Raw genomic sequence first — 25,768 nt, 5'->3', positions numbered from 1 at the left:
TGCTATACAGTAGGTCCTTGTTGCTTATCTATTTTAAATGTAATGTGTCTGTTAATTCCAAATCCCTAATCTATCCCGTCTCTTTACTTCTGTGATAATCATAAGTTTATTTTCTATGTCTAGTGTTAGTCGTATCTTAAAAATGCCTTCGAAACAACATCTAGACTGGTGTCTGACCAAACCCCTGGGCACCTGGCTGACATGACACATGAAATGAGCGATCCCAGGCCCCGATCTGCGGTGGTGAAACAGCCTCGCCTAGACCCGCCGTGCTACCAGGGAGAACAGACTCGATTATGAAACAGAAAAAAAGGTGCACTCACTCATCAAATCTGAAGTGAGCTCCTTGATGTGTTAAATCGCTACAGTGGATCCCTGGAGCACATGTGAAATGAAACATTAATTGTAAAAAGAAGTTCATGTGTAAGTGATATCTTGGATCTGGGTGGGTGGGGGAAGGAAAGAAGGTGACCTAGCCACACAGGGAGACTCTCAGGCAAGAACAGAAAGAGAACCAAACACCAGTTCACAAGGAACACGTGTCCCGTGTCTCCGAGGCCCCTTGCCCAGCATTCAGGGAAGCCAGGCCCTTGGTCAGGAGGGTGGAGGGTGTCTGAAAGGCAGCCCAGCAGACAGCAGAAGCAGCCTGAAGTGGGCATCCAGCCTCTCTTAATTAGCCCCCATTTTAACAAGCTTGGCTGCCACATGGGTAGAGAGACACTCATGAGGGTGGCTTCCCCTGTCTGTCCATGCCCGGGGCCCCAGCAAGTGACCTGTGAGTTTGGAAACTCCAATTTCCCTCTCGTAGAACATCTGCAAGCGTTCATGTCTCTACCCCATCCTCCCTTGCTCCTGCTACTGCATTAGATCAAGGGACCATTGCCTGGTCATCTCAGGAGGCCCCCTGTCCCCAGACATGGCTTTCCCCCCAGGGTGGCCGGAGGCAGCCTTCTAAAGGGCCAGTCTGATCACTGACCCTTGCACGTCCTTCAGGGCTCCCTATGTCCTCTAGTTTGCTTAGCTGAACAAGGCACCCAGATGACCTGACCTCTCTCTACAGAAAGGAATTACGCTTCTTAACCTCAGTGTGGGGTCACTTAATATTAATCAGGGGTTCTTCTGAGCAGAAGTTGGTAGATCCACGTGCAGGCTGAATGACTGATGTTCTGGAAGTTGCTGCCTTACATTCCTGGGAAGCTGGATTCAGGAGTTAGGTTAAAAGCGAAAAGGCATCAGCCAAAGAAAACATTAACAGACACCATGGCTAAAAGACAGGTTCCCATGGAGAGTTCAAGGAATCCTCGGGTCATGTTGACTCAGGAAAAGTCTGTGAACGAGACACTGAGCCCTTTGCTTGGCTGGTCAGTTTTAAAAGCTTGAAGTCCTGGCTGAGTCACATGGCAAAACCCCTGCCCTCTCCCCCGACCACCCCCACAGCTGCATTCATGACCCAGCACCCAGTGTCAGAGACCCACAGGCCCTGAGCTCTGTGGTGTGAACGGGTCCAGGGGAAAATGAAAGTGTCCTTGAAAGTGCCCATTCATCTCACCATCTTGGGTCCCCATACACTCACCATCTCAAATGCCCATTGATTTTTTTTTTTTTTTTTTTAAGCAGCAAAAGCATTTTGTATTGGGGTATAGCCAATCAACAGTGTTGTGGTAATTTTCAGGGAAACAGCAGAGGGGCTCAGCCATACATGTACATGGATCCATTCTCCCCCAAACCTTCTCCCACCTAGGCTGGAAGTGCCTGTTCTTCTTGTCCCCCAGCTCCCTGTGGAGGCCTTGACTCGGTACTCGCCTTTTGGGTTAGCACTGATGGGTGGGACTGTGTGTGTGTGTGCGGAGCCAGGAAACCTTGGCTGCCTGGGCCAATGAACTTTCTTAATCTTACTGAACACTAAGAAATTCTCTACTCCTCAGTGCAAGGTAAACTGTCCATGAAGGCTTTAAACCACACTTGGCACGTTTGTCCCACAGAATCGTCAGTTTCCCATCTGGTATAAGCACACTTTAATATCCCCCACTTTAGAAAGCTGGACTCCCTCTTTTGACCCCATGCCCCTTCCGCTGCGCCTGCAAGTCTTGTGGGCACTCCCTGCTCTCAGGATCCCAAATCCAGCCCTTTTGCTCCCAGCCCACTCTGGACTTCTCTCATCCAGACCATCTGGGCCTCCTCCCTTCTCCTTGATTCCGTTCCCTCCCTTAGCCCCTTCTTTGCTTAGCAGTTGGAGAGAGCTTATCTAAGGCAACTCAGATTACAGCCCGCATCCCACCCTGTCTTCCGTAATTAGAATAAATCCAGTCCCCAGTTGTGGTCCCGCCTCTGGAGCCCTCTACACTCATTCACACCGCAGTCTTTGCACAAGCTCTGCCTTTGGGCTGGGATGTTCTTACCCCACATTTCTGCGTGGCCAGCTTCGTTTCATCATTCAGGAGTCCACTCAGACGTCATCTCAGAGATCTTCCGAGGCACCCCACCAGCCTGGCACCTCATCCTGGTCTCCGCCTCAAGCTGTCCTTGTCTGATGGTCTTCACAGTCTGGAGTCACTCAGGTGCTTGTGGTCTGTCTGCCCAGGAGCTGGCCAGCACTGCAGAGGTGCTGTGTGTCTCTGCCATGAGGATTCCCAGCCAGCAGAGCAGGGCCTGGCACAGAGTAGGTGCCCAAGTGAATCTTGAGTCCCATGAATGAATCAGAACCACTTCCACCCTGTTCCTAAGTGAGGTGCCCACACTGGGCTCAGCAAGTGGATGGTTGCCGGCTTGGTATGTGGGCCTGGTGTTGCAATAGCTTCCAACTTCTCGGGAGATGCTGAAAATATGATTTTTTTTTAATGTAAAGTTTTCCAACTTTTAAAACACTGTGAGAGCCAAACAAAACATGCCTGCAGGCCCCATCCGGTCCACGGGCCGCCGGCGTGAGAGCTCTGCTCTCGGTTCCCAGTTATTACTGCGGCTCAGCCTTAGCGCTTTGAAGAAGGAGAAAGGGCTGTTTATTTTTGGCCCTGGCACCTGGCATGAACTTGGAAGGATAGCTGCCTGAAGGCCAAGTGGTCAGAGCTCACCGTGGGCCTCTGCAAGGGGACGTGTGTGCTTTTCCTCTTGTGATATAAGCTAAAGTCTGGGGCAGTCCCGCAGGCTCAGAGTCTGGGTACCCAGTGTAGCTCGTCACACTGTCAGGAAGTAGAGTGGAGCAAGGCTTTAGCTCTCAGTTACTCGGCAAGATGATGAGGCGGTTACGTGTGGACATGAACTTGAGCAAACTCTGGGAGATAGTGAAGGACAGGGAGGCCTGGCGTGCACTCCAGAGGCTACTGCAGTGTAATGAAATACTCCCAAGTTGAATGGCTCAAAATAAAAATGAACAGTTAGTGCCTCACAGTTTCTGGGGGGCAGGGGTTCCAGGGTAGCCTGGTTGGGAAGTTCTTACTTAGGGTCTCGTGAGGCCTTGCGGAGTTGCAGCCAGGCTATCGGCTTGGGGTGTGGTCATCTGAGGGCTGAGCATCCAAGGAGGCTCCCTGACGTGATGGACAGGTTGGTGCTGGTTGCTCATGGGTGGCCTTGGTTCTCCCCACTTGGGTGTCTTGAGCGTCCTTGCAACACGGCCGCCGGCTTCTTCTGGAGCCCGAGAGGCAGAGGAGCAAATGGAAGCCACACCCTGTCACCTCTCCAGAGTCTACCGTCACAGAGACCAACTGATTCCTCGAGGGAGGAGGCTACACGTGGATGTGAGTTCCTTGGAGGGCCATCCGGAAGGCTGTTATGGGCTGAATTGTGTCCCCCTAAAATCCCCTTGTTGATGTCCTAACCCCCAGTACCTCAGAATGTGACTGTTTGAGGAGATGCGCTTTTAAAGTGGTGACTAATCTGAGGTAATATAGGAGGGCCCTCATCCAGTGTGACCACTGTCCTCACAGGAAGGGGAGCTCAGGACATGGACGCACACAGGGAAGACACCGTGAGGGTGCAGCAAGAGGTCGGCCACTTGCAAGAAAGGGATCCTCGGAAGGGACCAACCCGCCGAACATCTCCAACTTCCCACCTCAGAACTGAGAGGACACAAAATTCTATTGTTTAAGGCTCCTAGTGTGTGGGCTCTGTTACCGCAGCCCTAGGAACTAACACAAAGGCTGATCATCACAGCTGTCAAGCAAAAAAAATTAGAAAGAGCAGCAAGGCTGGTGACCATGCCAGCTGTCAAAAAAGTGATGCTTTTGAACTGTGGTGTTGGAGAAGACTCCTGAGAGTCCCTTGGACTGCAAGGAGATCCAACCAGTCCATTCTGAAGGAGATCAGTCCTGGGTGTTCATCGGAAGGACTGATGCTCAAGCTGAAACTCCAATACTTTGGCCACCTGATGGGAAGAGCCATGGGACTCATTTGAAAAGACCTTGATGCTGGGAAAGATTGAGGGCAGGAGGAGAAGGGGACCTCAGGGGATGAGATGGTTGGATGTCATCACCGACACAATGGACATGAGTTTGAGTGAGCTCCAGGAGTTGGTGATGGACAGGGAAGCCTGGTGCACTGCAGCACATGGGGTCTCAGAGAGTCAGACATGACGGAGCGACTGAACTGAACTGTCATACAGGTTTAAACACAGATCTGGTGTCTCTACTGAAGGTGATGACCCAAAGACATTTCCGAAAGATCTTCAGGCAAGTCAGATCCTTCAGAACGTACAGCTCCTTCTGGGACCACCCTGGAGGGTCAGTGGCTAAGACTCTGAGCTTCCAATGCAGGGGGCACGGGTTTCATTTCCTGGTCAGGGAACTAAGATCCCACGCGTCACATGGAGCAGCCAAAATGTTTTTTAAAAAAGAGAGAAGTTATGGCTCCTCTATTGGAAAAGAAACTGAAAGAAAATAGAAAAGTGACTGATCAGCGCTGGTCCCAGAGAAACCCCAGTGGAGCAGCATCTGACACAAGAAAGGATACTCCTTCCCACAGACCGGGGCATGGACTCTGGAAAGCAGGCTTCCAGAAGGCTCCCTGGGTGTCCACCACGGCACGTCATTTCCTGCAGCAGTTACACTTTCTGGGTAGGCTCCAGGGGTGCTATTTCCTTAATAAGAGAGTGAGAAAAACCACACAGTGGGCCTCAAAGGCTGGACTAAGGCCACCCCAAGGCCGAGTGTGGGCAGGCCTGGACTTCTCAGCCAAAGATCAAGGTGCCAGGGGCTCCCACTGCCAAGACAGTCTCATAAGAGCAACCAGCCTAATTATCTAAATAAACACAGGTTGTAAAGAGCGATTAACTGCAGTTTCAGTGTGAAACAGTAGCCAAAAATATAAAAATTAAATAGTTGAGTATCTTGTTATCACATGTACTGGGGTGGAGGGTAGTCTGCCAGGCAGAGAGGTGCAAACAAAATCAGGCTGGGAGGGAAATAACCACTTAAAAAAAAAAAGAGAGAGAGAGAAGCCTGCCAGTGGTTCAGAGCTCAGCGTCAACAAGGAAATGGTCAGAGCTACATAGGACCTGAATTACCTTGGGCCTCTTCCTAAAACTACACCATGGGTTCTTTCACTCTCATCAAGATAAATTCTTTTGCTCCCAGGGTAACTATGAGTGCTGAAGCCTGTCTGTAAATCACGCTGGTCACAGGACCTCCTGGGTCCAAAAGGACTGTGGTCTTACAAATAGAGTCTTCCCCACCCTCTCGTCTGTTAGCCTTAAGAAATATGATCAGGCACACATCCTGAGAAAATATAAAGTTTCTGGGGCTCTCCTACAGTTCTGGCAAGGGTGTGAACTGATACAACCCTGCAGAACGGTTTGGCAGTGTGTATCAAAAGCTTTAATATTTTGAATACCCTTTGACAAAGCAATCTACTTCCAAGAGTTATAAACCGTCATGCTTGTGTGCAAGTATTTAGCTCTAAGGATGTTTCACGCAGAATTTTTTACGGCATTAAACGATGGAAACCATCGGAACGTCTACCAATAGGGTATTGTAAACAGAGCTGGTTCATTTATTAAGTGAGAAACTATACAACTCTTTAAAATGATGCTTCTGTTAAAAATTTTTCATAAATATGCTAATAAATGAGGAAAAGTAGCATAGAGTCATATGTATATGATCCATTGAGGGGGATGGGCATTTAAATATAGAAAAGTGACTAGAAGGATGCTCTTTAAAGGTTAGCCATTGTTTTTCTTGATTAGTGGCATTTACTGAGGATTTTTATTTTCCTGGTTTAGCAGTATTTGTGGTTTTCAAGTTTTCAGCTATAAACATGTGTTTGAAACAGAAAAAAAAATAGTAGCTTACAGAAAAAACAATAATAGTTGTTGGACTTCCAAGAATAACTTCATAATTTTTTTGTTACTTCTTTTCAATATAGGTGGCTTATACAGAAATCATACAGCTCATTTTCAATCTTGAGATGTAAGGGTTTTTTCCAATTGATAAATGTGTTAATAATAGATAAATTTCCAATTGATAAATATCCAAATAATAATAAGGCTCCTAAAGACAGCAAAAATATTCACAATCAACCCTGTGCACCCACAAAGCATTGAAAAATAGTAATAAAAAGGGGACTGCTGCTGCTGCTGAGTCGCTTCAGTCGTGTCCAACTCTGTGCGACCCCATAGACAGCAGCCCACCAGGCTCCTCCATCCCCTGGATTCTCCAGGCAAGAACACTGGAGTGGGTTGCCATTTCCTTCTCCAATGCAGGAAAGTGAAAAGTGAAAGTGAAGTCGCTCAGTCGTGCCCGACTCTTAGCGACCCCGTGGACTGCAGCCTATGAGGCTCCTCCGTCCATGGGACTTTCCAGGCAAGAGTAGGAGAGATAAATTAGGAGTTCGGGATTAGCAGATACACACTCCTATACATAAAGCAGGTGAACAACAAGGACCTACTGTAGAGCACAGGAAACTACATTCAATGTCTTGTAATAACCTGTAATGGCAAAGAATCTGAAAAAGAATATATATGTATAACTGAATCAGTTTTACACTTGAAACTAACACAACATTGTAAATTAATCCTACTTCAATAAAAAATTTTAAGTAAACTGGAAGAAAATTCAAAGGATATATCTTTCCTCCTAGATAAACTTCCCATAGCTCCTGGGGCAAGTTGAGGTGTACAAACGGATCATTTATCATTACATTTGCAGAAAAATTTACATTTCTGAAGAAAGTTACCCCAGAGACACTCATATTTGAAAGCTGTCTTCTATCCAGATATGAATTTTGTTTTTCTTTTTAAGAAAGTTCACTTTGTACGCTTTCATTTCAAACCAATGTAAACTCACAAAAACTTGGAAAGTATCTTAAAATCAATAGGGGGGAAAATCATCAGCCAAAAATAGCGCCCTGAGAATCTTAGTGATTCTCCTTCCAGTATTTGTGTGCGTGTGTGTTTATTTGCAGATTAAGCTGTAGTATATAGGCCTCATCATTCCAGATGCCTGTTTTCACTTGAAAGAACCAAAGAAGGCATTTAGTTTAGACTATAAATTATCTAAGCCCCAAAGGCCTTTTGTAGAAGTACTGCTTTCCTATCTAAGGTAGTGGCCCGATGTAACTGACGAACACTGGATGCTGCCATTGGGCCCCCTAAATGTAACCTTCGTGCAGTAGTCATGCCAACCAGTAAACCAGCACTGCTCTCTGCATCGTCACTGTCCCGCTGAGGAAACAGGCTCCGCGAGGGAGCTCATTCAACCTCAGCGACAGCTGGTGAGAACAGCTCACATTGACGCGGGCTTTGACTCCTGCAGTTGCTTTGCACAAGTCTCACAGAAAGACGGTAAAAATGATGTTCCTCGAGCTATGGGGGAGGAACACAGAGTCTTAGTGAGCTGAACAGATAGTAGGTGCTGGGCAAACAGCAGAGAAACCCCAGTGCCCTCCAGGAGCTCCCCATCCAATGAGAGATCCAGGCACAAAAGCGGCTAAGGGAACACAACATGACTCACCGGGAGCGTCACAAGCGCCCACTGCAGACCCAGCTCCATGCAGCAGCCCGCTGGGTGGGGCAGCCTGTGTCCTGGAAACCCCTACCCTCGCCCCTCAGGCTTGGGACTGGTAGCCTCTCTCTGCTGTTCCTCCTCGGGGCCCTGCACCATCCTTTGAGGTGTTCATATCCCATTCCCACCTTTCTAAAGTCTCTTTATCAAGCCCACTTTACGTGGTCTGATGTGAGCCCTAGGTGGGCTGCCAGAACACTGTTCAGGCCGTTAGTCTTTACTCTTCACAGAGACATGCTTGACGCTCTGGCACTTCAAAACATTTCATTCCGTCCTCAATGGCTGCCTGACTTGCTTCGTTTACTTCTCTGTCATTCATGAGAACCCCACCAAATTCAGTCCAGCAAGATGCATCCTGTAGACCGAAATATTCAGAAGCTGCCAGAAAACAGATGCAAGTTGCCAGGTAGAACTGACCGAGGGGCTGACAAGAAGATGACAGCTTCTGGCAGCCCCTCCAGGCAGCTTCTCTCAGCATAGATTCGAACTCAAGGGTCACCCTCCCAGAACACATTCCAAAGCCAGGTGTATGGGGCGTTTGCATTTCCTGGTGTCCAGGGCGGTCCACCAGTCCATTCATTGAATACATCATTGTTGGGTGGCTACTGTGTGCCCTGCACTCCAGTGACCAGGCATCGTGGGACTGGACTTGGCAAATAAACCAGAACCTTCATGAAGATATTCAGATCAAGTGCCTTCCTCATAATGTTCCTCACCATTTGCTGAGATATACATATTACATACTTTTAGGTATATAACATGGAGAAAGAAATGGCAACCCACTCCAGGGTTCTTGCCTGGAAAATCCAACGGACAGAGGAACCTGATGGGCTACAGTCCACAGGGTAACAAAAGAGTTGGACATGACTTGGCAACTAAATCAAACATGATATATCACAAAATATGTACATATATATTCATACATATGCACATATATATACACACACATTTATCAGTTCAGTTCAGTCGCTCAGTCGTGTCCGACTCTTTGCGACCCCATGAATCGCAGCACGCCAGGTCTCCCTGTCCATCACCAACTCCCGCAGTTCACTCAGACTCACATCCATTGAGTCAGTGACACCATCCAGCCATCTCATCCTCGGTCGTCCCCTTCTCCTCCTGCCCCCAATCCCTCCCAGCATCAGAGTTTTTTCCAATGAGTCAACTCTTTGCATGAGGTGGCCAAAGTACTGGAGTTTCAGCTTTAGCATCATTCCTTCCAAAGAAATCCCAGGGTTGATCTCCTTCAGAATGGACTGGTTGGATCTCCTTGCAGTCCAAGGGACTGTCAAGAGTCTTCTCCAACACCACAGTTCAAAAGCATCAATTCTTCGGTGCTCAGCCTTCTTCATAGTCCAACTCTCACAGTCATACATGACCACAGGAAAAACCATATGTTTATATGGTCATGTAAGCATGCTCCATATATTATTATATGTGAGAATATAAAAATACACATATAAATAAATATATCTATATGTTTCATATATGAAGAAGCTGAAGTTGAACGGTTCTATGAAGACCTACAAGACCTTTTAGAACTAACACCCAAAAAAGATGTCCTTTTCATTATAGGGGACTGGAATGCAAAAGTAGGAAGTCAAGAAACACCTGGAATAACAGGCAAATTTGGCCTTGGAATGCGGAATGAAGCAGGGCAAAGACTAATAGAGTTTTGCCAAGAAAGTGCACTGGTCATAGCAAACACCCTCTTCCAACAACACAAGAGAAGACTCTACACATGGACATCACCAGATGGTCAACACCGAAGTCACATTGATTATATTCTATGCAGCCAAAGATGGAGAAGCTCTATACAGTCAACAAAAACAAGACCAGGAGCTGACTGGCTCAGATCATGAACTCCTTATTACCAAATTCAGACTTAAATTGAAGAAAGTAGGGAAAACCGCTAGACCATTCAGGTATGACCTAAATCAAATCCCTTATGATTATACAGTGGAAGTGAGAAATAGATTTAAGGGCCTAGATCTGATAGATAGAGTGCCTGATGAACTATGGAATGAGGTTCGTGACATTGTATAGGAGACAGGGATCAAGACCATCCCCATGGAAAAGAAATGCAAAAAAGCAAAATGGCTGTCTGGGGAGGCCTTACAAATAGCTGTGAAAAGAAGAGAGGCAAAAAGCAAAGGAGAAAAGGAAAGATATAGGCATCTAAATGCAGAGTTCCAAAGAATAGCAAGAAGAGATAAGAAAGCCTTCCTCAGTGATCAATGCAAAGAAACAGAGGAAAACAACAGAATGGGAAAGACTATCGAGATCTCTTCAAGAAAATTGGAGACACCAAGGGAACATTTCATGCAAAGATGGGCTCAATAAAGGACAGAAATGGTCTGCACCTAACAGAAGCAGAAGACATTAAGAAGAGGTGGCAAGAATACACAGAAGAGCTGTACAAAATAGACCTTCATGACCCAGATAATCATGATGATGTGATCACTAATCTAGAGCCAGACATCCCGGAATGTGAAGTCAAGTGGGCCTTAGAAAGCATCACTACGAACAAAGCTAGTGGAGGTGATGGCATTCCAATTGAGCTGTTTCAAATCCTGAAAGATGATCCTGTGAAAGTGTTGCACTCAATATGCCAGCAAATTTGGAAAACTCAGCAGTGGCCACAGGACTGGAAAAGGTCAGTTTTCATTCCAATTCCAAAGAAAGGCAATGCCAAAGAATGCTCAAACTACCGCACAATTGAACTCATCTCACATGCTAGTAAAGTAATGCTCAAAATTCTCCAAGCCAGGTTTCAGCAATACGTGAACCATGAACTTCCTGATGTTCAAGCTGGTTTTAGAAAAGGCAGAGGAACCAGAGATCAAATTGCCAACATCCACTGGATCATGGAAAAAGCAAGAGAGTTCCAGAAAAACATCTATTTCTGCTTTCTTGACTATGCCAAAGCCTTTGACTGTGTGGATCACAATAAACTGTGGAAAATTCTGAAAGAGATGGGAATACCAGACCATCTGACTTGTCTCTTGAGAAATCTGTATGCAGGTCAGGAAGCAACAGTTAGAACTGGACATGGAACAACAGACTGGTTCCAAATAGGGAAAGGAGTATGTCAAGGCTGTATATTGTCACCCTGCTTATTTAACTTCTATGCAGAGTACATCATGAGAAATGCTGGACTGGAAGAAACACAAGCTGGAATCAAGATTGCTGGGAGAAATATCAATAACCTCAGATATCCAGATGACACCACCTTTATGGCAGAAAGTGAAGAGGAGCTAAAAAGCCTCTTGATGAAAGTGAAAGAGGAGAGTGAAAAAGTTGTCTTAAAGCTCAACATTCAGAAAACGAAGATCATGGCATCTGGTCTCATCACTTCTTGGGAAATCGATGGGGAAACAGTGGAAACAGTGTCAGAGTTTATTTGTTTGGGCTCCAAAGTCACTGCAGATGGTGATTGCAGCCATGAAATCAAAAGACGCTTACTCCTTGGAAGAAAAGTTATGACCAACCTAGATAGTATATTCAAAAGCAGAGACATTACTTTGCCGACTAAGGTCCATCAAGTCAAGGCTATGGTTTTTCCTGTGGTCATGTATGGATGTGAGAGTTGGACTGTGAAGAAGGCTGAGCGCTGAAGAATTGATGCTTTTTCACTGTGGTGTTGGAGAAGACTCTTACGAGTCCCTTGGACTGCAAGGAGATCCAACCAGTCCATTCTGAAGGAGATCAGCCCTGGGATTTCTTTGGAAGGAATGATGCTAAAGCTGAAACTCCAGTACTTTGGCCACCTCATGCAAAGAGTTGACTCATTGGAAAAGACTCTGATGCTGGGAGGGATTGGGGGCAGGAGGAGAAGGGGACGACCGAGGATGAGATGGCTGGATGGCATCACTGACTCGATGGACATGAGTCTGAGTGAACTGCGGGAGTTGGTGATGGACAGGGAGGCCTGGCGTGCTGTGATTCATGGGGTCGCAAAGAGTCAGACACGACTGAGCGACTGAACTGAATTGGTTTACTTGTCATTTCCTTAAGATCGTTGTCTTCCCACCTTTTTGGTGTTTATCACAGATTCTTGCTTACAACTGGACTGTTACAGATCTCTAAAATATTAATATGAGAGAGAGATGGAACTTCTCTGAGATGTAAGCTTCCCCACCTTTATCTAGCTGCATACTGTTATATAAACAACTTATGATGCTAATATCATATTCTCTGTATATTTTCTATGTAATTTAAAAGGTATAATAGACAACCTATCTCATAAGACACATGAGTGCTGAGAACGCAGCCTCGACAGAATGTTTGCTTTTACTGTAAGTCAGCTGAACTTTGCAAAGTCTCTATAATTCTCTCCCTCTCTGTTCCCTGCTGTTCAAGCCCTTAACTCCTCCCAATGTGTATGATTAAAGTTGCTTCCAAACCAGTCTCCCTCCTTTTGGTTCCTTGTCTCTCTCAGGGCGCCCAATAGCGATGTCCCCAAAGGACACAAGCATCGTGGCGTTTCTTGGGCCCCCTGGCATTTGCAGAATAGAGCTCCAAGTCTCTAGCTCAGTGTTCAGAAGAAGTTGGACCTTGCTGTCTTTCACTTTTCCTCGTTGAGTACCGCAGCTTCCCTGCCCGCACCTGCTGTTCCAGCTCAGGCTCAGCCCCTAGACGCCCGCTAAGTGCTTCCGGCTCGCTGACTTTGGTGTTCATACCTTTCTCTCTTGGTCTGCCGGTACCCAGTTCATCCTTCTCCAAGGACCAAGCCCCCTCCTCCACAAAGCCTGTCTTGGCCACTCTGGTCCCCAGCAATCTCTGCCTCCTCCGACCCCGTCACGTGCTGTCTAAACCAGTCACCGCTGGTCCTCACCCTTCATGTTGTTAGACGGCAGGTCACCTGTGTGGGCTCTGTCTTCCAGCCGCATCGCACAGCCTGTGGAGGCAAGGCGGGCTTCTCTCCGCTGTCTTTTTCTGGCTGCACATGGCAGAGTGCTTCATTCTCCGTACATGTTCAGTTAATATTTAGTAACTGTGAAGACCTTGTGCCAGGGTGCTGAAAAAGCTGTCCAAATGTTTATTCATCCATCCGCCCGTTGCTCATTCATTCATTCATTCATCAGCTACTGGATCTCCACAGCTGGTCAGGCTGGAAAAATTAGATGATGAACAACACAGAAATAGCCCCTGTCCTCATAGTGCTTATGTTCACATAGGAGAGAAGGATTCTCAAAATCAACTAGTAACTAAACTGTTTCAAAGAGCTGTAACCAATAACTAAACTAAAGGAGTAAAAGAAAGAATCTTTATTCAGTGTTCTACATGTTTTGCCTGTTGTGTGTGCAAGACCAGTTACGTGACTGGGCAGAGGCCGTGTAAAACACAAATGTAGGCCCCCTTGTTCAAAAATATATAAGGATTTCTGATTGGCTCATTTGTAGAGACGCGGGTGCACCTTGAGTCTGTCATACAGCGTGAAGTCAAGGAGAGAAAAACAGATATCGCGTGTTAATGCGTATATACAGAATCTAGGGAAATGGTACAGATGAACCTGTTTGCAGGGCGGAAATAGAGACGTGGATGCAGAGAACTGAAGTGCGGACACAGCGGGGGAAACGAGAAGGGCGGTGAACTGAGAGAGGAGCGCTGACGGATGTACATCGTCAGTGGAAGCTGCTCTCAGCACAGGGAACTCAGTCTGGTGCCCGGTGACGGCCTAGAAGGTTGGGATGGGGGTGTGGCTGAGAGGGAAGCTCAAGAGGGAGGGCACGGATGCATACCTATAGCTGATTCATGTTGTACGGCAGAAACTAACACAGCATTATATAAAGCAATTATATTCCAATCAAAACCAAAGAGAGAAAACGAAATTTTAGTAAATAGCTAACATTATGATATATAACAGAATATAATATATAGATAGGTTTTCAGACCGTGACGGCAGAGTATTAGAGTAAGCTGATTAAAGTAAGCCCTTCCAGCACTGCCTGTATGGTATTCAGCCTACTGTGGGGTGCTTTAATGAGACGGAAAATGATCGAGTAATCACAGCTGATCTCCATGAACTGTGAAGTCCGGCTCAGAAAATAACCGAAGCCATACATGGATTCTAACCTAGAAGTGTTTGATGTCTCCTGCCTCTCAGATTGCCTGTCTTACTCGGCTCTGCACGTGTTATCCAGGAGATGTTACGGAAAGCAGAGGTGCAAAGTCCTCGTCAACAACCGCCACTTCGGAAGCCCCTGTCTGCCAGGAGTGAAAAAATACCTCTCGGTCTTCTACGCGTGTGGTAAGGATACACCCTCTGCCAGCCGTTTGGAGACCCTGTCTCCTGGGAGGTTTGGAGCAACAAGCCATGGCATCTGCCCAACACACCCGGACACTGTGTTGTCTTCTCTCATACTCATGAGCCTTCCTCCTGTCCTTTATCCTTGTTTATAATGTCCATGTCATGAGCGACAGAATTTTCTTGGGTCAAAATTTGACCCAGTTTTGAACCACTTCCCTGTGGTGCAGTGGTTAGGACTCTGCCCTTCCACTGCAGGGGACATGGGTTCGATCCTAGTAGGGAAACTAAGATCCTGCATGCCATGTGGTGCCCCCCCCCAAAAAAAAAGTGCTTTTAGTAATCAGATTGGCAGCAAGAGGGGACGGATGGAAGGAGAAGAATAAGGAAATGGGATAAAGTAGATGTCACTGAGAAGAACGATTTTAATCTGAGTTCTCAGGAGGCTCTAGAATTTATGGATATGCCATGCAAGTTCACGGAGTATTGCTTGACTCCTAATTAATCTTCCAGTCTTGTGTTTGGGCCCTAAAATGACTAATTCTCTGGACTGCCAATAGGCATTTTATCGATGCATTCCTGGGGTTAAGCCAACAGATCAAAGGCTTACCTACAGCCTTTAAATATCTTACATGATAGCCTTACTTTGTTTTCCTAGTGTCTTCCAATCATCAAATGAAATTCTGGGTTCAACTGATTCCAATTTTATAAAGCTACATTTAAAAATCAAGTGTTAATTACCCTCTGAGGGGACCATGGATTTCTGGTTTGTAATCCTGACACGTGGACTGCTGAGGGTTAGTTTTGTTTTTTTTTTCTTTTTTCAAATAAGTATAGAAGCAAAGGAAAAGCAAAGAACGTCATAACTGAAGAACCCAATACTTGTGCTCATGGAAACCTCTTTCTCCCTGCCAGATACCCCTAGCCTTTTCTTCTTCTTTTTTTTAAACAGCTTTATTGAGCTATAAATCACAAACTATACAGTTCACCCTTTAATTATACAAATCAGAGGTCTCAATAGAGTCACAGAATTGTGCAACTCCCCTTGAAATTAACTTAGGAACATTCGTGGGAATTCCTCAGTGGCCCAGTGTTAAGATTCCAAGCTTCTACTGAAGGGGTAGAAGTTCGATCCCTGGTCAGGAAACTAAGATCACATATGCACAGTCAGCAAAATAAATGAAATTTTTCTAAAAATTTAAGAACAGTCTCATCACCTTCCAAAGAAACCCCGGACCCTTTAGCAGTCACCCCCAATCCACCCCTCGCCCCCCAGTCCCACCTCAAGCAACCAGCACTTTCCATCTTATGGATTTACCTCTCCTGGACATTTCGTATGAATGGAATTGGACAATGTGTGATTCTCTGTGACTGGCTTCTTTACCTAGTGTGTTTTCAAGGTGCATCTATGTTGGAGTACATGCCAGTACATCAGTCCTTTTTACAGCTCAATAATATTTTGTTGCAACGCCAGCCTTTTATATCCTGAGCTAAGTATGTCCTCTGTAATATCAGAGCTGGAATAGGTACCGTGAAGTAACTACAGAAATATATTCCCAAAATAATAGCGCCCACATTCACGTTCCAGGAGGCACGGTTTTATTTGCCTTCCAGTCTTTACTGGTTCCCGTGTGAAGCAGCTCTGGGTAGCTTGGAACCTATTCTGGCTGTTTCCTCAAGAAACCCAAGAAGTCACATGTGTGTTCTAAATGGCTTCAGTCGTGTCCGACTCTGTGTGACCCCATGGACTGCAGCCTTGCCAGGCTCCTCTGTCCATGGGATTCTCCAAGGCAAGAATGCTGGAGTGGTTGCCGTGCCCTCCTCCAGGGGATCTTCTGCACTCAGGGATGGAGCCTGCGTCTCTTACGTCTCCTGCGTTCGCAGGCGGGTTCTTTACCACTAGCACCACCTGGGGAGCCCCAAGAAGCTGCACAGATCAGTCTGAAGTTCCAGTAACTGCAGGTCTCTCTAAATGAGCGTGGAAGGAAGGGCAGGACAATAACCTGCAAATAAGGTGGATTTCCTGGTGTGCCTTCACGGGTGAGGCGAGGGCCATGCCCAGGCTGAGGCTCCTTTTAGCTAAGACGGGGGGGCTTTCAGGACCTGAGGAGTCGCACGTCCCAGCCCAAGCTCCCTCTCCTTCAATCACTCATTCAGCGTGCTGTGGGTGTGTTTTAGTTAAAAAAAGAAAAGACGCCATTATGAATTATCAGTGGAGGAAGAGAGATGCGCTTAACGGCTCAGTTGTGTCAGACTCTGCAACCCCATGGACTGTAGCCCACCAGGCTCCTCTGTCCGTGGATTCTCCAGGAAAGAAGTGGGTTGCCGTGCCCTCCTCCAGGGGAAAGGACTGAACCCAGGTCTCCCACATAGCAGGCAGATCCTTTACCGTCTGAGCCACGAGGAAAGCCCTGGGGAAGAGAGATGAGCATTAAACAAATCACCAAAGAAAGAAACCTGTCATTACCCACTGCGATGAATGATGCTTCAGCAAAGGGTAGGATGGGGCTTCCCTGGCGGTCCAGGGGCTAGGACTCAGCTCCCAGTGTGGGGGCCCGAGGTTAGATCCCTGGTCGGGGAGAATCCACATGCCGCAAGTAAGACCCGGTGCAGCCAAATAAGTTAGAGAAAAGGCCAGGATGCTGTGTAGAAGGAAAATGGTAGAGGGGCCCTTTTAGCTTGGGGGGAAGGTTGAGAAATCTTCCACAGAGAACCTTCCTTGGGGGTGAATTTGCCCCTGTGCTCTGAGGGGTGGGCAGGCATGAGCTGGCAGGTGCTGAGTGGGAGAGGAGGGGTGAGTGGGTGAGGACGGAGGTGGGTGAGACGGTACATGAGGGGGCCAGGATCAGGTCCTGTGGGGCCTGGGAGGAGGTGCCAATGGGAGACTCATTCGGTGATGATGTTTAGACTCTTAAAGGACCCCTCCTGCTAAAAGGTAGAGGGTGGGCTGGAGTGGGACGGACGCAGAGACCAGTTAGACTGGACGCGGGCTAGAAGACAAGGTACAAATTGGGTGGATTGGAGAGGTTTGGGAAAGTAGGAAGATAATTTGAGATGCTGGAGGCACCTGGCCTATTTGGAAAGATTGGGGTCCAGAGAAGGTGGCGAGGGCCAGCGGATGTGTCCTTTCTCACCATAGGGGTGGGAGCAGACGCTCTGGGAGTGGATGGAGGGACGGCCTGGAGTTCCAACCGCGTGCCTCTCATCTTCTCAAAAGAAGTGTGAGCTGAGGTGGTCGGCTGCGAGGATGGGGCATGGTGGGGAGGGGAGAGGGGATAGAGGAGGTGAAAGTCTGAAGGGAGGGCCGTGGGGGCCAGAGGACAGGCTGACTTCAGAAAGGACGGTGGTGATGCGAGCTAGGTATGCCGGGGGCCTGTGGGGTTAGTGGTCAAAGTTCTCAGGGATGTTGGTCTGCCAGGTCGGTGGGTACGTCCAGCTGGATGCGTGAGGCTGGCAGGGGAACAAGGGCTCCTCGGATGAGGTCAGAGGATGGCAGGGGAGGCATCTGAGTGAGTTCATTGGAGGATAGGAGGCCGAGGTCAGAGAGGGGGCTTTGCGTCTTGGTTCCCCATGTGGGACCATGGACAGTTCTCCCCTTGTCTTCCCTGTGGTTCCAGGAGTTATTCTAAGGGCGGGGGGTGACTGTCACTCTCTGAGCAGCTCAGGGTCCCCAACCTCTCCTCCCCGCTTCCCCATCCAAACAGATGCCTTCTCAGGCAACTTCTCATCACTTCTAATCACCTTCTAAGTGGTTGACATTTTAAAATCATTTCTCCCCCTGACAGATGGCTCATCACTGTGAAACTTGAATCTTTAGAAAGTGATTTGCAATGTCTCTGTATTTTTGTTAGTTCACCGAATGGGGCATGGAATGGGGGCATTTTATATTAAAAAAAAATATTCCCACTGATGTGGAAGTTCATACAGAAATGAAGGATGTCAGGAATTAATTTCTAAGCAGATCTGTCTTACTCCTTTGGATATGAGTGAAGAAACCAATTTGAGCCGGTTTAAGCCAGAAGTGAGTTGGGTTGGGGAGGTAGCTTATGGGTAGAAGGCCATCTTCAGAAGCCAGACTGGGAAAGAAAGCCTCAGGGTGGGACTAAACCAGAAACTTCACGAGCATGGAGTCTCTCTGCCTGTCTGTCTCCTCCTCTCTCTCCCCTCTCCGGGTTTTCTCTGAGTGTGGGCTAGATGACATACAGTCATCCCCACAACCCAGGTGATTCTGACGTTACACTTTTATGTCCTGACAATATGCAGACTGCCAATCTGGCAACTTCCTTTGAAATTCCTACCAGAGAGCTGTTGCTTTGGCTGGGCTGGCGTCAGGTAGCCCCCTCCTGTGATCTGCCTTGGCCGGAGACCATGTGACATTCTATGATGATAAACTTGGCTGCCAGAGAGCGGCCCAGCCAACCTCCCACCCTAATCAAGATGCTCTTACATAAGAGGCTCAGGGAAGTGAGGAAAGTCTCTCAGTCGCATCTGACTCTTTGCGACCCCAAGGACTATACAGTCCATGGAATTCTCCAGGCCAGAACACTGGAGTGGGTAGCCTTTCCCTTCTCCAGGGGATCTTCCCAACCCAGGGATCGAACCCAGGTCTCCCGCATGGCAGGCAAATCCTTTACCAGCTGAGCCACCAGAGAAGCCCAAGAACACTGGAGTGGGTAGCCTTTCCCTTCTCCAGGGGATCTTCCCAACCCAGGGATGGAACCCAGGTCTTGCACATTGCAGACAGATTCTTTACCAGCTGAGCCACCAGAGAAGCCCTAGAATACTGGAGTGGGCAGCTATCCTTTCTCCAGCGGATCTTCCCGACCCAGGAATTGAACCAGGGTCTCCTGCACTGCAGGCGGATTCTTTACTGACTGAGCTATCAGGGGAGCCCAAGACTCAGGGAAGGTCCACCCCACTGATGTCTGTTCCAATATCTGGCTTCTAACTGCAGTCTCCACTCGGGCTTTGCTGTTCTGCCCAGCAATCTTGAGGTGCCCACGCAGGAGGCTACCCCACCCCTTGGGTTGGGGGGAGTGAGCACTGTGGTCCCTGCCCTCATGGGATGAAATGTGGTGATTCCAGACCCCGGTGAGGTAGCAGACCAGGAGGGCTTCCCAGGGGAGTGGGTCAAATGAGACCAGGTGGGTAAGAGTCAGCAAGGTGCAGGGCAGGCAAATACTGGGAGGTGAGCACAGGGCTGAGGGGCCTCAGAGATGGGAGACTGAGGATTGGCTTGTAACTGAGGGCACCTGGTGGCTCAGATGGTAAAAGAATCTGCCTGCAGTGCAGGAGACCTGGGTTCAATCCCTGGGTTGGGAAGATCCCCTGGAGAAAGCAGTGATAACCCTCTCCAGCATTCTTGCCCGGGAAATCCCATGGACAGAGGAGCCTGCTGGGCTACAGTCCAGGGGTTACAGAGAGCTGGACGTGACTTAGCAACTTAACACTAAGGGCAGAGGGGAGCCTTTGGAGGGTTTTCTCTGGGACCGTAAGTAATTTGCACTTTAATAACACGCCTCCTATTTTTTGGCTCCAGTTAACCCCGCCTCTCCCTCCCTCACTGCTCTTTGGCTGGGCTAGAGTTTCAGCCTCTCCGTGTCCCCTCAGGGGGATGATCCAGGCTGCAGGGGCCTTTTGCTCTTTGAACTTGTAGGCAGCGGGTCTGGCTGATGTCAGACCCTTGGTCATTGATTGTGCTGGGAGATGTTTTGCTTGAGCACTCTTCTTTAATGCATGGCTAGATGAGGTCCTGGCTCTCAATTTTTATCCAAATTTTGTTATTAGCCACACTTCTTGGGTGGGATTAGGTTTTAGACTTTCTTCCTAATAGGAGGAGGCAGACCCAGAGAACTCGATCAGCTTTTCCCCTCTCCTTCTCAGAGAGGGCTTCTCCCTGGACTCAAAGCCAGTGATCCTGAGGGTCACCGGGACAGAGGGACATCCCGCATCCCTGCCCTGACAGTTCCTGAGAGGGACAGGAAACACGCGGACCTCGTGAGGAGTCTGCGGCTCCTCCCAGGAGATGGGCACCGAGAGGATGTGGGGACAAGAGGGACGGTGGTGCCAGAATGCGGGGTACCTCCTTCAGTGGTGCTGGCCTTGGGGCACAGGAGGGATAGAAAGTGCCGGGACTGCAGACAGGAGGAATGGGTGGTGCAGGTTTGGGACAGGCAGGATGAGGGGATGCCAGGATCTGGGGATGCCAGGATCCAGAGATGCTCGTGCAGCGTGGGTGACTAGTGAAAAACAGCAACAGTGAAGCAGAGCTCTTTTGTCTCTGATGGGAAAAATTACTTGGGGCTCTAATTTCAACCCGTGGAGGCTTCTTTATTAAAGCTGCTCTGGTCCAGGCTTGACACAGACTTATTCAGGGAGAAAATAAATTAAGGAAGGGGGCCTGCCTAAATTTAGCGAACTGTCGGAGCCCATTAGGATCGTCATCTCTGGTTTTATGTAACAGACTGGAGAGGGACGATCTGAGTGGGAATCGCTTTGTGTCTTCATTGTTGTTGTTGTTCAGTCGCTCAGTCGTGTCCTGCCGGGAGCCAGCGTGAGGAATCCCACCCGTGACAAGGTCATGCGGCAGAGGCCTGATGGGCAAGGCAAATCAGGCCTCAGGGTTTCCCCCTGGTATTTCCTGAGCATGTACCCCCAAAATAAGAATCTGCCTGCCTTATTGTATTGTACTTTTCCACGACTCTTTGGGACCCCACGGACTGCAGCACGCCAGGCTTCCCTGTCCTTCACCGTCTCCCAGAGCTTGCTCACACTCATCCAGCCGTCTCATCCTCTCCTTTATCCAGTTGCCAGAGGCTGAATGTCCCAGTGTCACAGAAAAGAGCAAGGGCATGTATGAGTGAGACTAGGAATTGAAGCTTCACTCTTACCAGGTAATGGTGCGTCTCTGAGCCTCAGTCTTCCCATCTGCAGAAATGGGAATGTTACACATCTTCACTGAGAGGACTCAGTCCCTGAGGACTGCATGCTGAGCCTCAGTCTTCCCATCTGCAGGAATGGGGATGTTACACGTCTTCACTAAGAGGACTCAGTCCCTAAGAGGACTGCATGCTGAGCCTCAGTCTTCCCATCTGCAGGAATGGGGATGTAAGACATCTTCACTGAGAGGACTGCATGCTGAGCCTCAGTCTTCCCATCTGCAGGAATGGGGATGTAAGACGTCTTCACTAAGAGGACTCAGTCCCTAAGAGGACTGCATGCTGAGCCTCAGTCTTCCCATCTGCAGGAATGGGGATGTTACACGTCTTCACTAAGAGGACTCAGTCCCTAAGAGGACTGCATGCTGAGCCTCAGTCTTCCCATCTGCAGGAATGGGGATGTTACACGTCTTCACTGAGAGGACTGCATGCTGAGCCTCAGTCTTCCCATCTGCAGGAATGGGGATGTTACACGTCTTCACTGAGAGGACTGCATGCTGAGCACAGGAGCCCACACTTCATGGGAGCTCCATGAAAAGTGGTTTTCTGGCTCCCCCAGTGGTTCAGACAGTAAAGAATTCACCTGCAATACGGGAAATCCAGGTTTGATCCCTGGGTCTGGAAGATCCCCTGGAGGAGGGCATGGCAACCCCCTCCAGTATTCTGGCCTGGAGAATTCCATGGGCAGACGAGCCTGATGGGCTGCAGTCCATGGGGCCACAAAGAGTCAGACAGGACTGAGCAACTAACACTTTTCACTTTATATGGAGAGGGCTGGGTTTGTGGGGTGGTAGTAATTCACACCCAGTGTCTGTCCTTATTCTGAATCAGTTTGAAACAGGAGATACGAGAATCTGACAGGTGTGTTCATAACTGTTGTCATTTTAAAGGTCCAAAAAGATTCGCCCACTGTGAGAGCTGTTTTCCTGCAGTAAATGGGCAAGTTCCCTGTAACTATAGCCTGTGGAAAAAGTGAAAGTCTTTCAGTCATGTCCGACTCTTTATGACCCCATGGACTGTACAGTCCATGGAATTCTCCAGGCCAGAATACTGGAGTGGGTAGCCTTTCCCTTCTCCAGGGGATCTTCCCAACCCAGGGATCGAACCCAGGTCCCACATTGCAAGCAGATTCTTGAGCCACAAGGGAAGCCCAACCTATAGCATACACAGGCGATTCATGTTTTATTCTGCAAAACTCATCCCACAATGCCCTTCATTTCCGAGCAGTCCGTCTTTCCTGCATTGAAAAGCCTCTGGCATTTTCAGGGATCCCAGCTCTCCTCCCACTGCATCTTGAGAACAAACCAAGAGATGAGACATGGGAAAGAAGCACCACTCCTGCAGAGAAAGCTCGCTCCTGCCGAGGGATCAGGGTGCAGAAGTGATGGAGAGCCTGTTCCATCAGAAAGCACCTGAGGCAGCACAGCTCAGCTCTCCGGGGCACCACCGGGGTCCCGGGATCAGCAGTGGGCTTGTTGGCCAAGGGGCATTCCTGGGGAAGGGCTGGACAGTGCCCACCACCTCCAGCAATGTCACCGTGCCGCCCTGAAAAGTGACCCCCGCCGCTGATGCTCACGAAGGCACCAGGGCCTCCTGCTCGTGGAATATTCACAATATAGGAACGTCCTGGGACCTCCCCCAGAAGACGTCTATTAAGCACTTTGAGAAAGGAAATGAGGTTTTCTTGCTGCTAGAAATGTCTTACCAGCGCTTTTGCAAAAAAAAAAAAAATTCAGCACAGTTGAACTTGCCCAGTTTGTATTGGCGTCACTTCTATTTCCCGTTGCCACTTCTCCCAGATCCCAGCTGGGCCAAAGAACAAATAAAAATAAACAGTTTTCTGCAGCGAAAACACTTGGCTTCCTCTCCCTTCTCCCAGCTGGGCTGCAGTGCGGGGGTCTTCAGAACTCGTGCTTTGCCCTCCAGTTTTGACTCCTGCCACCATCACATCTGCCTTGCCTGGAGGGTCGTGAGATCTGGGTAGTTTATTCTTAGGGTCAATTTGGCGGACTCTTGAAGCACCTTCAATAGGAGTCTATTACACTGCCCCCTGTCTTTATCTTTCTGTCATCCTTTCTTACAATACAGAGAGCTGCCATTCTAGCATGGAGCCTTCAAATTCTCTGTAGGCTTATTAACAAAGCAAAGAGTTAAGACCTGTGGGCAGGAAGCAGAATTGCAGCTGGGAGAGGTCAGTGGTGGGTTTTGAGTTGGTTCCATTCATTTTGTTTCACTGTATTTCAGAGAAGTTGATGTTCAGCATTAATGTTCTTGAGGTGTGATTTACATACCTTAAAATTCACTCAGTTCACGTAGAAACAATTCAGTGATTTCTGGTAAACATTCAGAGCTGTTCAGCCTTCACCAGGCTTCCCAGGTGGCTCAGTGGTAAAGAATTCGCCTGCCGAGGTAGGAGACGTGGGTTCGATCCCTGAGTCAGAAAGATCCCACGAAGAAGGAAATGACAACCCACTGCAGCGTTCTTACCTGGGAAATCCCATGGACGGAGGGGCCTGGGGTCACGAAGAGTCGGGCACAACTGAGCATTTGCACAAGTGCAGCTTTCAGTTCAGTTCAGTTCAGTACTCAGTCGTGTCCGACTCTCTGCGACCCCATGAATCGCAGCACGCCAGGCCTCCCTGTCCATCACCAACTCCCGCAGTTCACTCAGACTCACGTCCATTGAGTCAGTGATGCCATCCAGCCATCTCATCCTCTGGCATCCCCTTCTCCTCCTGCCCCCAATCCCTCCCAGCATCAGAGTATTTTCCAATGAGTCAACTCTTCGCCCGAGGTGGCCAAAGTACTGGAGTTTCAGCTTTAGCATCATTCCTTCCAAAGAACACCCAGGACTGATCTCCTTCAGAATGGACTGGTTGGATCTCCTCGCAGTCCAAGGGACTCTCAAGAGTCTTCTCCAACACCACAGTTCAAAAGCATCAGTTCTTCGGCACTCAGCTACTCATCCTTCTTCACAGTCCCAACTCTCACATCCATACATGACCACTGGAAAAACCATAGCCTTGACTAGACGGATCTTAGTCGGCAAAGTAATGTCTCTGCTTTTGAATATGCTGTCTAGGTTGGTCATAACTTTTCTTCCAAGGAGTAAGCGTCTTTTAATTTCATGGCTGCGGTGCAGCTTTCGCCACCCTCCAATTTTAAAGCATCTCCGTGATCCCCCAAAGTTCCCTCGTGGGCACATGTGGTCCGTCCCCGTCCCCACCTCGGTCTTGTGTGTGCTCAGTTGCTCAGTCCTGTCCTACCCTTTTGCAGCTCCCTGGCCTGGAGCTCGCCAGGCTCTTTTGTCCATGAGATTCTCCAGGAAAAATACTGGAGTGGGTTGCCATTTCCTCTTCCAGGGGATCTTCCCGACCCAGGGATGGAGCCCATGTCTTCGTTGTCTCCTGCAGTACAGGCAGATTCTTACCACTGAGTCAACGGGAACCATTAGTTTACTTTCTGTGTCTATAAACTTGACTTTATCTGGAGATTTCATATGAATGGAATCATACCATATGTGGTCCTGTGTCTGGCTTCTTTCACTGAGCATAATATTTTTGAGGTTTATCCATGTTGTAGCAGTCGGCCTTCTGTATCTGTGGGTTCCACACCCGTGGATTCAACCCACCACAGAACTGAGCATATTTGAAAAAAAATTCCTGAAAGTTCCAAAAAGCAAAACTTGAATTTACTCCACATTGACAACTATTTACAATAATACATTTATGTTGTATTTGTGACTATTTACATTGTATTAAGTATTATCAACGTTCAGAAAACTAAGATCATGGCATCTGGTCCCATCACTTCATGGGAAATCGGTGGAGAAACAGTGGAAACAGTGTCAGACTTTATTTTTTGGGGCTCCAAAATCACTGCAGATGGTGATTGCAGCCATGAAATTAAAAGATGCTTACTCCTTGGAAGGAAAGTTATGACCAACCTAGACAGCATATTAAAAAGCAGAGACATTACTTTGCCAACAAAGGTCCATCTAGTCAAGGCTATGGTTTTTCCAGTGGTCATGTATGGATGTGAGAGTTGGACTATAAAGAAAGCTGAGCACCGAAGAATTGCTTTTGAACTGTGGTGTTGGAGAAGACTCTTGAGAGTCCCTTGGACTGCAAGGAGGTCCAACCAGTCCATCCTAAAGGAGATCAGTCCTGGGTGTTCACTGGAAGGACTGATACTGAAGCTGAAACTCCAATACTTTGGCCACCTCATGCGAAGAGTTGACTCATTGGAAAAGACCCTGAGGCTGGGAGGGATTGGAGGCAAGAGGAGAAGGGGACAACAGAGGATGAGATGGCTGGATGGCATCACCAACTCAATAGACATGAGTTTGGGTGGACTCCGGGAGTTGGTGATGGACAGGGAGGCCTAGCGTGCTGCGGGTTCATGGGGTCGCAAAGAGTCGGACACGACTGAGCAACTTCACTTTCCCTTATGACTATTTACATTGTATTAAGTATTGTCAGTAACCTAGAGATGGTTTAAAGTGTACAATAGATATTGGGTGGGTTACATGCAAATCAGATGCCATTTTATGTGAAGGAATTGAGCGCCTGTGTGTTCTGGTATTCAAGGTG

The 25,768-nt window shown here is 48.2% G+C and overlaps 1 protein-coding gene across 2 annotated transcripts in view; it reads left to right on the top strand.

Annotated features, from left to right (window-relative positions):
* The window catches only part of EVA1C (eva-1 homolog C), a 105,898-nt gene that overhangs the window by 66,073 nt on the left and 14,057 nt on the right, over positions 1-25,768 (top strand). For both annotated transcript variants that reach the window (XM_068978187.1, XM_068978178.1), the window contains one exon: positions 14,098-14,241. In XM_068978187.1, the coding sequence (XP_068834288.1) occupies positions 14,098-14,241 (144 nt within the window). The remainder of the gene's footprint in view (positions 1-14,097; positions 14,242-25,768) is intronic.

This window comes from Capricornis sumatraensis, chromosome 1 (genome assembly GCF_032405125.1).
Source record: "Capricornis sumatraensis isolate serow.1 chromosome 1, serow.2, whole genome shotgun sequence".
NCBI lineage: Eukaryota > Metazoa > Chordata > Mammalia > Artiodactyla > Bovidae > Capricornis > Capricornis sumatraensis.
This window is presented reverse-complemented; position numbering and strand designations above follow the sequence as displayed.